At 38.1% G+C, this 12,500-nt stretch overlaps 1 protein-coding gene across 2 annotated transcripts in view; it reads left to right on the forward strand.

The window, feature by feature from the left end:
* The first annotated feature begins 2,709 nt into the window (after positions 1-2,709).
* The window catches only part of LOC138016860 (SWI/SNF-related matrix-associated actin-dependent regulator of chromatin subfamily E member 1-like), a 20,833-nt gene continuing 11,042 nt past the window's right edge, over positions 2,710-12,500 (forward strand). For both annotated transcript variants that reach the window (XR_011125929.1, XM_068864507.1), the window contains exons 1-7: positions 2,710-3,042; positions 4,264-4,313; positions 6,768-6,836; positions 7,285-7,362; positions 9,272-9,373; positions 11,058-11,087; positions 11,786-11,861. Coding sequence is in view for 1 of the 2 variants with exons in the window: in XM_068864507.1 (XP_068720608.1) it covers positions 2,925-3,042; positions 4,264-4,313; positions 6,768-6,836; positions 7,285-7,362; positions 9,272-9,373; positions 11,058-11,087; positions 11,786-11,861 (523 nt within the window). In the remaining variant the exon portion in view is untranslated. The remainder of the gene's footprint in view (positions 3,043-4,263; positions 4,314-6,767; positions 6,837-7,284; positions 7,363-9,271; positions 9,374-11,057; positions 11,088-11,785; positions 11,862-12,500) is intronic.

Here is a 12,500-nt window from a genome sequence, read left to right on the forward strand (position 1 = left end):
AGGGTGCCACTGAGCATGCTACCCAAAATATGATTACCTACAATCTCGGACAAAACCTGCTGAGACAAAAGAACATTTTGGGTACTCCAACAAGTTATCAAAATGTACCGCTTGGAACCTGCCCTTTTCCCTCCCCCCCAACCTCAATGTTGATTTACCTTGGGCAGAAATATAGTGTAGAACATATGACGATACTCAGCAACATTGACTGAGGGGGTTAGGGGAGTGGAAGGGGAGAGTAAGTAGGGATGTTTAAAAATGAAGGCGAAGTTGTGTTACTGTCTCGACAGTTTTGTCCGAGATTGTAGGTTGAAATTAAAATTAACCTCAATTTAAGTAACATATTAATGAGGCATACTTTTTGATTTAAAGAAAGATTTTGACACTGTAGATCGTTTAATACTAAATAAAAAAAAATTGCAAAAATTAGATCACTATGGCGTACGCGGGGTAACCAAGTGATTGATTTGCCTCTTACCTGCTGGGTCGACAACAACCAGTGCAAATTGCTTTAAAAACAGATAAAAAAAGGAAGTAATATTATCAGGAATCCCTCAGGGATCTGTGCCAGGACCGTTACTTTTCCTCGTCTACATAAATGATAAATCTGACAGGTCTGATCAGCTTAAATTTTATTTGAAGGGGGTAGTTTCTGAAGAAACTGTGGTGCTGCGTCGGTGGGGAAGTAGTATACAAAAATTTGGTTTTATCAATGGAGTTGATAATGTAAATTGGCCACCGTACAGAGATTCTAAAAGCTGACGTTTCGAGCGTTAGCCCTTCGTCAGAGCGGATTCGCTTATAAAAACGTTTATTACTTAGTAGCTAGAGAACACAGTTAATGCAGAACTCCGGAAGGTCTATGACTTGTTAATCGCTAACAAGTTATCATTTAATATGAAAAAATCTACCTAACTTTGTTATTTTTCGACCCAAACAAAAGATTCTGAATTATCAAGTACACTTAAAAGTGTTTGGCCATCAAACTAACAGCTGTTATATCTCCTTGGAACGGGAACGTAAGAACTTCGTCAAATACTTACGCGTGCTTATCGATGAAAATATTTCATGGAGTTACCACATTGCTCATATTGCATCAAAAATAATAAATCTCCGGGGGGGGGCTGGGACTCCCATACAATAGCGGTTTTGGTACCTCTTAGGGTGTTCAGCCTCAAAAGGTCTACAGTGGGAGCTTTAGTGTTACCTTTCAGGGTATTGAGCCGAAAAATTATAACAGGAAACATTTGAAAATTAACTAATTTTTAATTTTGTCTAATAAAAACCCATAATTTGGGACCTCTTTGGGGTGGGAAAAAATTCATGCCACGCCCACAAGACAGGATCTTGGTTCCTCTTAGGGGTTCTTTTCAAAATTTCCGACGAACACCCCCGTCATTTTTATATGAGATTCTTCCCTTTCCCCCCCCGGGATTAAATCAATTAGTATTATTTCTAGGTTAAGGCATTTTGTACCACTGAGTACTTTACACGATCTCTACAAGTCACTCCTTCCAGCTTTATCTATTGTATTCATAAAGCTATAGTTTTAACCCTTCAAAAACGAGCTCTTCGCCTAATGTATTTTGGTGATTACAAATCCCATACGATACCTTTCTAGATTTTTTTTCGTCTTCTTCCTTTAGATATGCTCTATTTTTTATTTCTGTGGCTATCATGATGCACGACGTATCAAACAACCTGACTCCTCCTAACATATTTAACCTGTATTCACTCATCAGCTGATGTGTACGAACCATAGATATGCATTCTTATGTGACGTGATCATCGCTAAGAGGAGATTATTATTTAAACGTTCGAGAATAGATATTCAATAAATCTTTTTCAAGAATAGACCATTTTACCGTTTTAGCTAAATTACCTGGCCTAAGAATGGAAGCGAGGCTGCCGGTGACCCTATTTTGATACAAGCCTTCGTTCTTTTGTAATGTTAATACGGATTAATTCGAATTACAACAACACGATTTACATGATAAAAGCAGTAAGGTGTGTATCAATACAAGGTCACAAGCAGCCTCGCAGCCATTCATAGGCTAGGTCCCTGAGCAAACAACTATAAAATGGCCCAATAGACCATTTTACAGTTGTGTGCTTAGTTTCCTGGCCTTTGAATGAAAGTGAGGCTGGAGTTGACTTTGCTTTGATAGAAACCTCACTGCTTTTCTTATGTAAATTCCTACTAATTAGCACGAGAAGAACATCATTAACATAAGAAAAAGCAGTTAGGTTTACTTCAAAGCAATGTCAACTCCAAACTCACTTTCATTCAAAGGCCAGGTAACTGAGCACACAACTCTAAAGTAGTCCATTTTGACTCCTCGGTTTTGTCATGTAGTTACGCAATTATTTATTCAAATTATTTTACTTTTTTCATGTTTATTTACGTTATACGGTATAAGTGTTAAGCTGTTCTCCACTGTACTAATTGTATTCTAAGCCCTGTCCCCAATTGTGCAAAAAAACACAAGCATAAGTACAGGACGTTCTCACACGTGCAAGAAGCAAGGAAAATCAGGCAATGCGCAAGCGCAATAACGGCGGAGGAGATCTTTTATAACATTTCATTTTCGTGGCTTCTTTCTTTCAACGATTTCCAGGTTCAGATTATATTTTTATTGCGTGACAGTGATAACTCGTAGTAATATTGAGCCTGCGATCACGGTTCAGCAAAGCATTACGCATGCCCAGTTAGGGGATAAAGATGGAGGAATCGTATTGAATCGTATGAAACAAATGAAACATTTTACACTTGGTACATGTAGATTCAGCGTTTATGACGTTAGTCAAACAAATAAAACAGGCGAAAAGCAGGGGAAATTGAAAACCTGTCAACAAAAGGTTACGCTGTGACATTGGACTCGTGACGGGCGACTAAACACAGTGAAGACAAGACAACCGCGCACATGTCCTTACCAGCGTCAACACCTGTACCGCGTGTGGTTCGAGATTACCGGCAATTCGACCAGAGTCCCTTGCCACAGCAATTTCAGGGGGGCTCGCCAGCTGTCATGGCTCAAGCAGGTAAGAGTTTGAGATTTCACTTTATCGGCTATTTCAAAATTACGTTGTTTGGAATCATGTTTGAACTTGAGACCAATTTGAGTTCGTTAATAATTACCATTGTAAACCTAATGAAAGGATCTATCAGTTTATTATAATTTATAGCTGAAGCGCTAATTAAGGATACTACGAATAAAATCGTGCTGTCCTTTCATTTAGTTGTTGCTATTTAGAGGTGTACAATTTAACAAACGAATAGACTACAGTATATTCATTAATTCTCTGTGGGACGTTAAAAAACCCACACACTGTTCGAGAAGAGTAGGGGATGAAGTTCCCGGTGTTGTGGCTGTCCTCTGTGAGTACATGGTGTATATTGGTGGGTGGGTATAAGATCTAATCAAATGCTTGTTTATTGAAAGCATAAGAAGACTGTGATTAACTGTAGAACTCATGAAATAAGCACGCTTTTTGAAGTCAAGTATGGTCCTTGATTGGATAGCTGTATCTTCCACTGCATCCCCCACCCTGCTTTCTAAATTAATTTTCAGGCACTAGTTACTGTATTACATTATAACATAGAGTGCAAAATTACTAAGTGCTGATTGGATGAGACAGAGGGCATTTTTCATTAATTTTGGTAATTACCCAGGCAAAATGACCTTCATTCTTTTCCCGCATGTACATTGTAAATGTTTTCAGCAAGGCAGTGGTTTCATTGCTTAATTATGGCACTGTTGTACAAAATAGCACTTTATTCAGCTGTTTTATTGGTTTGACAATAATTCATTGATGCAAACTGAACACTGATTTACTTTACCAAGAAATTATAACACAGCTTGCGTTTTTGACCTTTTTAATAAAAGAAAATTTTGCCCTTAGAATTATAAACTAGGAATCACAAGTTTCCTTTGCAGTTGCATTAGTATATGTACACATATTGTTGGAAATACAAAGTTAATGCATAGGCCTAATGGTCTTGCATGTACTGTATCCTTCCATGTTTTGTACAGATCGTACCCCTAATAGGAAGTACATGTAGTTTTTCTTTATTATTTGGCTTCTTTATTTGGTATCCAGTCAAATATCAACTGAAGGCAAAATCTACGCAATGGGCTCAGAGAGTATGTAAAAAGGTACAGTAATATAAAATAAAGATTTTTATAAGCAGTACTTCATGTGGCTCTGGTTCTGCAAGAGTGCTCTTCTTCACATTATCATCACTCTTTTTCATCTTTACAGCAAGGTTTCGGCAGTCTTTTCATCCAAATCCTCAGGCTATGTTGGGCCAGGTTTGTTTGTCTCTCTCTTTACAATTTAATGGTACAGCATTGCTAGGGTTGGAAACTTAAAGTGCTACTACAATCAGTTTTTTTCACATTTCGAAAGTACTGTACTTGAATTGAATGCTCGATAGGTGAAATTTTTGTGGTAATTTCAAGAGAAAGACTGTTTATTCTTCATATCTACACTTGTTTTCCATTTAACAGTCTGCCATTACTTGGTGTGGTTCTGACCAATAAGCTTTCAGCAACCTGGATCAAGGGTTTAAGTGACGTCATTTACTCTCTACAGCTGTACTGTAGCTTCAAGTGAAGTGTGTGTGAATGTGGCTCAAGTAGTACTGTATGTAGCACAAGAGTTTTTGGCTTTCAGGTTGTCAAAATTAATTTGTGTTCTGCTTACTAATTAAGCTGCATTCATACACTGAATTTTTAAACTAGTGAGTAAATGATGTCACTTTCTCCTCGATCCAACTCTCTGAGGGCTTATCTGGCAGACTTTTAAATGAAAAAAAGTGTTGTCAAAATAAATCGTTTTTCTCTTGAAGTGATTGCATGAAATCTTGCTTTTCAAGTACGGAATATGTGACCTCTCACGCGAAAACGTACACTAACCAACATGATTTCGGATCGTTTAATAAACGGTTGGTTACCAAAACTCTCCGTTGGTCTTCTTGCAAGTGTTTATCAACAGCGTTGAAAAGCGTTGAAAGCGTTGGAAATCATCAAGAACCGTTGAAAAAGCCGTTTGGCTACCCGTTGGAAGTGTTGGTAAAAAGCATCAGAAAAAATTTCACAAACCGTTGGAAAAAAATTGCAACCCGTTGGAATTTTTTGCGCACCCGTTGAAAGCGTTGGAAAACCCGTTGAAGCCGTTGGAAAACCCGTTGACTACCTGTTCGTTAGCCGTTGGATTTTACCTGTTCAACGGAAAACCGTTAGTGTACGTTTTCGCATGACAGGTCGCATATTACACAGCCCTGAGACTTTTGGACTCGTTGTTTATTTGTTCCTCTTCTATAACATTTCCATTTCCTGACTCAATTTCTTAAATGGTAAGCGATTTATGTTTTCACTTGCGTGACGTGCAACCGAAGAATCGAGCCTTTGGAAGTTGACGGTTTATTTTTAACACTGGCTTACCACTGCTCTACCTGGAAAATTGGCCAAGTAACCCTTATACATCACACATGGCACACATGAATTATTCAAAAGGTTAACCCATTAAAGTGAGTTACATGTAGTTCACCATGGGTTCTTGTAGCCCAGTGGTTAAATCTGCATTGCTATGTGGACATTGCGTACCTGAGACATCCTGTGGCTTCCACAATTGGCAGCCAGCTGCAAGATGGAGACTGCACTGATGGCTGGCAAAACCTGACAAACCAGCCATGAGCCCCCATGCCCTCGAAAAGACAGGCACCCGTCACTCTGATAAACAGTGGAAACTGGAGGGTTGGGGAGAGAGGGAGGGAAAAAACCCACTAAATGCTCCACAAAAAATGCTCCTTCCCTCCACACCAATAAATAAGTTGTACCGTGCAAAGCAAGAGGAATCCAATGCATGTACAAATAATAACAAAACCACTAACAACAACTGACTTCATTCGCTCATAGTTGTTAACTAAGTTAAACTGCATTTAACCTCATTTAGAGCTGTTATGGAGGTCGTACAATGTAGGTTCAGTCCCTGTTACATGTAGGAACTCCGAAGTGTTTTTGAGTTGTTCCCTTACTCACTGCTACAATGTATATAACGCTTTTGATGATGCTTCGTTTAATCTGCAAGGTCCAAGGTCCAAGGTCCGGAACAAACTAGGGAACAAATATTTATAATAATAATAGTACAGTGTATCTATGCTAATTATATTTAATATTCAAGTGATAGAATCGGCGCACATGCATGCATCAACTTTGTGCTCTGTTCATTCCAGAATGCTGCATGAACATGTAATACATTTCCTTCTTCCAATACTCATTCCATATATCTCGAGACCAAAATGTGTCACTTTGTCTTAGCTACAACGTTTTTGAGACTAGTGCCTTAACTCAGAGATCAAACCTACGTGGTGGACATATTATTATGTCTATTATAGGCCTGCTTTATCCCCCGTTCTTCTAACATGACACCGTCTCGTGGTTTGTCCCTCAGTGATCTATCCTTTGAACATCTGGTAATATTATTGTATTCTAGCTCCTGTGTAGTACAGGTTGGTCTAACCTGGACCCTGTTTCAGCTCTTTAGTCAAATACCCGCTTCCCTTTCCAATACGTATGTGCAAGATTCTGGTGTTCTACCCTGACAGGTGACCTTTTGTGGGTTGTCAGGTTTTCTTTACAGGATCTTGTATGTGTACTGTTGATCCTTGCACAACACGGGAAGTTCTTTGGTGTGTCTAAAGTATGTACATTCTCATTGTGTTCTTTGATCTTTAAAGTTATAGTTTTTTATTATTTTTTCAGAGTCCTAACCAATGGGGACAAATGAGTTTTGGGCAGCCACGGTTTCCAACTCAGAGGTTAATCTCTCAGGTAACCGGGTTAAAGTCTTTAAGGTTTATGCCTGGAGAATGCGAGAGATTCTTAAAACTGGGCAGTTTAATGTGCAGAGCCAAAGTTCTAAAGAAGCTTTGTTTTTGCATGGCTTTATTGAAAGCTTCAAACAAACAAAAAATTTAATGTTTAGGACCACGTTTAAAACACAATCAGTAACAATAACTATATGAATTGAATTATTAAAGTTGTATCACATTCCATGGAAACCCCATGCATTTTGTTTTGTGGCACTAGCTGGATCTTTGAGATGTGATCTAAAGGCAAACTGTGGTGAAATATTATGTACCACAAGAATAATAATTATGAGAACAGTTACCAGTACATCTATCTTACTTGTATAAATTAAATAACAAAGGACTTTAAAGTATTAGTAGACTGAAAGAAATATTTATTTTAAAGTGAATTGTCTACCCTTCGTTTTCAGCCATCTGACATTCGTATCCCAAAGCCACCAAAACCTCCAGAGAAACCACTTATGCCTTACATGAGATACAGTAGAAAGGTAAGACAGTGACCTGCTTGCTGAATTATGAGGCTGCTACATGTACTTTAAGGTATATATGTTGTAGTACAATTTTGACTGCTAGTACAATTTGTTTTTGAACTGGTACACAATAGTTTGAACTGGTACAATTTTAATTGTACTGGTTTATTTTTATCAACTGAAGGGGCGTGGTTTTTTGGGAGGTCTAAAAAATGTACTTCTTTCTTTTCTTCTACTTTCCTACCCCTCCCTCATCTTCCCCATCACCTCTATCCAACCACCCTCCCCCCCCCCCCCCTCTTCGTTCACAGTTCTATCCGCCCTGACGCGGTAACCCCGAGACCATGTGTTATTTGTAATATAAATTTTCACCTAATCAGAAAGATCCTTTTAATTGTACATTGTACTCTTGGGAAATGCTTTGTTTCTAAGGAAAATAATTTCTACTGTCAAGGGAGAAAAATTAGTATGTGTAATCAAGTGGCGACGAGTGAAATTAGTTTTGTCAAAATTCTGATAAATTATCAGAATTTTGACAAAACACCAGTGAAATTATTTCCTGATTTCACGAGAAAACCATTTGATTACCTTTTAATGTCGTGGGTGACAAATTACGCTCACAACCGTAATTGTAAAATCGCTCGAGTACTTTATCCAACTGCTCGGGAAGAATCATCTCCAGGTTTTTCTCAAGACTATTTTCGTCACATCTCTTCTCTAAAAACTCTCACCCAGTTAATTGTGCTCTTTCACATATTTAAATTTTCTGCTGCTTCTTTTAATTTTGTAACTTCTTCAATGGTCACTTTCTTAAATCTAGACGCCATCTTGGCTCTGATCAAGATACAAGAGATGTTACCATGGCAATTTTGTAATTTCACATGTGAAATTATAAATTAATGCTGAAATTTCGCGCCTAAATTAAGGAGTAATTTGTCTCCCATGATATTAAAAAAAAAATTAGAACAGTCAGCTAATTGTTTAAAAGATACATACTGTAACTGTACTGTACTGTAATGTAGAATACATGTATCTTTGAGTTCAATGATGTCTTGAAACGTCATGGTTTTCTGAGATATGGTAAAAACAATTATACTCCATACCCACTTTTCTTCTGCATGGCCTTCAGTCTTAAAAAAATCAGAGTTTTCAAATCCAGGGGAGGCAAAACCGTGCTAGTAAGGAGACTGGAGATAGCACAACTTTTCCTCTTTTTTAGATCGAGAAGTTGCTGAAACTGCTTCAGAGATGCATTGTATTTGGTTGCAAATAATAATAATTATTGCAAAAGACCAAAGAATGAAGTTTCTACATGTGCAGTATCCTTCAAATTCCCTGCATTCCCGTATTAACAACACTAGTGCAGTTTTGTACCCCACCGGAAGTGAAAATTCTGATTTTTTTCGAGGGCTGAAAAGCACAGCGTTGCATCCAGGTTTTACTGGGTAGGGGTCCTCTGGGCCCCTTTGCCAAATATTTAGGGGTCCATACCAGAATGTTGGGGGTCCTAAGTTATACTGATGCTAAAAGTGAAAATACGCCAACCATGATTCTCTCATTGTTATGCCAATTCTAGATGGATCAATCAACGTTATGTGGAAAATTGCGCCATTGTTAATAGCGTGGTTGCGCTTTCAATTTACGAATTTGCATATATTTCAAGCATGAAATTTGTGCGTCCACAAAGACCCCTTCTTAGCATTTTAGGACGTCCAAATGCAAAATATTGCGTCCTAGGACGCAATGACGCGCTCTGGATGCAACGCTGAAAGCATACGGTAGAATGAAAATCAGCATGGAATATTTTTGGTTGTTTTTATCTCAAAAACCATGATGTTTTGACTGAGTAAATAAAGAAAAATGTGTCATGTACATGTACACTTAAAGGCAAGAGGGCTTCAGGTATGGTTATTTGATTCTAATGCAGGTTTGGGATCAAGTTAAGCTTCAAAATTCTGAGTTGAAATTATGGGAGATTGGAAGGATCATTGGCCAGATGTGGAGAGACTTAAGCGACCAAGAGAAACAGGTTACCCTGTACTTGTAGTCTTAGGGCGCTTTCCATATGACAGAACTGACCGGCTAGACCGGGCATTTGGAAGGACTAACTCCACAGATGTACATGTACAAGGCCTTCAAATTAACACACTTTGAAGATGATATATACTCCTCCAGAAGAATGCGAGGGATTATCTTTCAAGTGTTCCTTCAAATTGTTGTATTTTCTTTGCAAACGGACAGGTCTGGCCGGCCAGTTCTGACAAAAGGAAAGCGCCCTTACAGTATACAAGTGAATATGCCATCATGTACTTCCCTGCTCTGCTTGGCTTCTCATCATATTCATCTTTAGGTCACACTCTCCAGATAACATTTTTATTTTCAAGGAAACAGCATGCATAAATAAATATTCTCCTGTTGAAATACTAGAATAATTAATTGAAAAAAAAAGTCTTCAAATTAAAGTTTGTTTGCCAACACCTGACTGGGAAAATCTGATTAAATTTTGAGGTTACATGTACTGTGCATTGATTAATAACAACTTTTGGTTGTTTACATGTACAAGTACAATTGACTTGAAATTGAATTTTTTGTCATTAATTAAAAACGGCTTCCTGTCATTTTGCAAAAATGTTAATATAATGTAGTGTTGTTGGTTGGTTTTCATATCTGGATGGGTGACTATCTGGGGATTCCCGCTATACTCCTAAGGGTGACCAGGCTAGTGTAGTGGCCGTCATCCTTGCCTCCCATCTCTGTGATTGTACCTGTGGGCTGAGTTTCAGTTGATCTCTAACTCACTTTAAATTAGGGTTTTTTTCTTTGTACATGTACATACTCTGTCTTTCCTCTCATCATAGTTAATAGAGGGGAATGGTTTGGAAGCTCGGCAAATATCAAAGGGGCAAACAAAGATGCCAAGGTTTAGGTTGGAAAGTCCACGACCGTGCACAATCTTTTGTTTTGCGCTCATACACTATGCATGAATTACGTAATCAACACGTTTCTGTTGGTTAGTTCCTCAGTACGGAGTAAACAACTATTCTGCTTTGTGCACGGTCAAGGCCAAAAAAGAGAACAAAAACCTACAACAAAGAAACTTCTCGCATTTCATAACCATTCTCCTCTATTAACTATGCTCTCATCAGAATCATCTCCAAAGCTACAGTGTAAGTACAGCTGCAGCAGTAGCAGTGGTGCTGTATACATGTACATGTCCATGTACCAGATCATAGTAAGCTCAGTACCAGAGATTCTGAATATACGTGTATATTGTACAATAATTATGCTTCTGACCTGGGGCCTGTTTCTCGAAAGTCCTGAAACTTTACGTGCCACAATTCTCTTTGTATCTCAAGAACGGAGAGGATTTAAGTCGTCAAACTTCACAGTTGTTTTGCTTTTTGTTACCTTGAAATCAAGTTAAAACATCGGCTTTCCAGAACAAGCGGTTGACAGTTTCACAAATGGCTTTTCAGGCCCGAAAAGTTTTCGGGGAATTTTGAGAAACGAGCCCCTGATCTTGTTTAGTGGCACACTCTTTATTTCAGTACATGTACCTGAGACGACAAGGAAGGGCTACCTTAACATGTACACTGTACATGTATATACATGTACACATAGTTTTATTCTTTGTTTCTTAAGACTGTATGATTTCAGACTTCACAACAATTTTGTTGACCATTAATTTTTGCTATAATGTCTTTTAATTTTAGGAACATATAGATGAATATGAAGTTGAAAAGGTACATGTTGATAAAAGAAAATACTGTCCGTGTTTGATCCCAAAAGAGGTGTCAAGAATCATCGTTAATTTTGTCAGCATTAACTAAATAGACAACTTCAAAATGTTTGGTTGTTATTAAATTAAGAAAGGGATGAGCCAACATATCCAACAAAATGTTCTTCCAAATCCTAGCAATTGCATTGTGCCTGTTACGTACTGTACACAAGAAGGTGTATCAGGAACCTTCCAACTTTAGCTTGCTACTTCAATAAAAATTTCATTAATTTTGCCCACGAAAAAAGGAGACTTTCTTTGAGTACAAATTAAGGTAGACTACATGTAGGCTGTGGTGAATAATATGTTGGGGGCAGTACATGTACTGTAAGTGGCCAGCTTCTGTTAAAACCCCTCATAAATTGTATGTGGACCCAGGTAGCTGCCATATAATGGATTTAGCAAGTTACACTGGATGCATTTACAGTACATTGTACAGTATTTACTTAGATTCCATTACTTTCCTGGGGCCAGTTGCTGGAAGGCTGGTTAGCGCTAACCGTTGGTTAAGGGATATCAAAAGCTACACTGTATAGGTTTCCATGGTATTTAACGCTGGTTAGCGCTAACCATGCTTCGAGCAACCCAGTCCAGATGTATCTGGGTGTCTTGGGACAGTCTTGTTTCAATTTTTTTTATTCTTGTTTTTCATTTGACATGTAGCAAGAGTATAATGAAGCAATGAAAGCCTACCACAACTCTCCAGCTTACCAAGCATGGATTGTGGCAAAAGGGAGAGGTAAAATTATTCCACTTGACAACAACCTTTGTTCGGTTACTCATTCAAGGGGTCCTCTGGAAAAAGCGAAATTCCCAAGTCATTACTGAAAAAACACATTTGTTCTACGGTATTTGTTAAATTACCAGGGTTAAACACCTCGTTCACTGAACCTGCAAGAGTTCCACATTTTGACAATTTCTGTCCTTCTGTATTTGTGTGGCTGGAAATTATGTTGCACTTCTAGTTTGGTGGCATACATATAGCAACTAAGTGTCCGAAGATTTTAGGGCATGATACCTTCATTTCGGAATTTGCTAGCTGAACATACCTTCTAAGAACTTCCAGGGAACCATCCGAAACTGCTAGGTGACGTTTTTAAGTGCCAAAAATGTGCAAAAATATCCCTTAGTTCCAAAAATGTACATGTACTTTTGCTTGGTTGCGAAACTTTTAAGGTGATGTTTTAGGAAAGAATTCTATAGCTGTTTGGCAACGTAGAACCGAAATTCTTAGAACAGTTTGACTCTCTCGAACACATATTTCACCGAAGATTATTGTTGGATGCCCCTGAACCTTTATTTCAAATGATTTATTTTACTTTATTTTTTGTGGTGAAATGCTTGCCATTTTGGTTGGAAATGTCAAAGGAATCGGATC

This window comes from Montipora capricornis, chromosome 1, assembly GCF_036669925.1.
Source record: "Montipora capricornis isolate CH-2021 chromosome 1, ASM3666992v2, whole genome shotgun sequence".
NCBI lineage: Eukaryota > Metazoa > Cnidaria > Anthozoa > Scleractinia > Acroporidae > Montipora > Montipora capricornis.